The sequence below is a fragment of the Lipotes vexillifer genome, unplaced genomic scaffold, assembly GCF_000442215.2.
Source record: "Lipotes vexillifer unplaced genomic scaffold, Lipotes_vexillifer_v1.1 scaffold712, whole genome shotgun sequence".
Lineage (NCBI taxonomy): Eukaryota > Metazoa > Chordata > Mammalia > Artiodactyla > Lipotidae > Lipotes > Lipotes vexillifer.
In genome coordinates, this window is record NW_006775660.1 from 392,574 (window position 1) to 393,818 (window position 1,245).

General features: G+C 66.2%; 1 protein-coding gene across 3 annotated transcripts in view; it reads left to right on the forward strand.

Annotated features, from left to right (window-relative positions):
- Positions 1–10: 10 nt before the first annotated feature.
- PTPN12 (protein tyrosine phosphatase non-receptor type 12) overlaps positions 11–1,245 on the forward strand; it is a 93,378-nt gene continuing 92,143 nt past the window's right edge. For 2 of the 3 annotated variants that reach the window (XM_007450086.1, XM_007450087.1), the window contains exon 1: positions 726–770. Coding sequence is in view for 1 of the 3 variants with exons in the window: in XM_007450085.1 (XP_007450147.1) it covers positions 227–325 (99 nt within the window). In the remaining 2 variants the exon portion in view is untranslated. Of the gene's footprint in view, positions 326–725; positions 771–1,245 lie in introns of those variants that run through there. The other variant, XM_007450085.1, reaches the window with a different exon arrangement.

A 1,245-nucleotide genomic window follows, 5' to 3' on the forward strand; every position in this document is an offset into this window, starting at 1 on the left:
CCCGTACGGTGGGAGAGCGGCGGCTGCTCCTCGAAGTTGTAGGATCGGGAGCCGGGCTGGTGCCGCCGCTGCCACCGCCTTGGGCGGTGGGGAGGGGCAGGGAGCGGCGGGGGTCGGGAGAGAGGGGTCGGGTAGGGGGAGCGAGCTGGGGAAGACTGAGCGGGCTCTGCGCCGGGCGGGAGGGCGGCGGGGGGGCCAGCGACCGCAGCCGGGGGGACACGGGAGGATGGAGCAAGTGGAGATCCTGAGGAAATTCATACAGAGGGTCCAGGCCATGAAGAGTCCGGACCACAATGGGGAGGACAACTTCGCCCGGGACTTCATGGTGAGTCCCTCTCCTCGCTGTCGACTCCTCTCGCCGGCACCGGAGCCCACTGCAGCCTCGCCCGGCCGGCCCGGGCCGCCAGCGCTTTGTGTGCGGCTGTAAGGAGAGGGGCGGAGGGGGCGCGCGCCAGCCCCAAGGGCCGGGTGGACTCGGAGGCCAGCGGGAGGTGAGGTCGCCTCCGCCCCTCGGCCGCCTTTTCTCCTCCCGCGATCGCGGCCCCCTTCGCCGGCGTCCGGGACGCGAAGGGAGAGGCCGCCCGGCCGAGCCCGCACTCAGCACCGCCGCCAGAGACCACCTATTGTTTCTCGGGCCGGGAGCCGGAGGCGAATGAGGTACAGGCCGGGGGGCTCGTCTCTCCTCACGTCCCCATCCAACTGCCCCTCCAGGGAGGGTCGAGGCAGGGAGGAGAGCGTGTCGCGGCTGAGGGAGGAACGGGGCTCTTAAGGTGGCAATTAACTCGTGGGGTCCCTTTGCTCAAGCTGGTCACTGGGGTGGGCAAGGTAGGACTGTTTGCCGTTCCTGGGTTCGCAGTTATCTCCAGTGCATGCGAAAGGGTCTGTCCCTAAGCATTCTCGTGGTTTGCTCAATTTCCATTTACCCCTGTTCCATCTCTGGTCTCTTGAGACCCAGGTTTGAGATGGTTTTGGGGTCAACGTGACTTGAGGTTGAGGGGGTAAGCGCGTGTGTGTGTAGGGGTGGGGAGGTGCGTGGTTATCCTGAAGGAAGCCTACTTCAGACTCCCTAGGGGACACTGCCGAAGGCAGAGGGGATGTGACTATCACTTCCCATCCGGGGTGGGGGTTGGGAACTTGGGAACAATAGTCGTGTTGAGGCGGAGGCGACCGTACGGGCCGAAGCCCTGAAGTGGGAGATAACCTTCGAAGTCTCCCCAACACCCCCCCCGCATCCGACACCCCCTC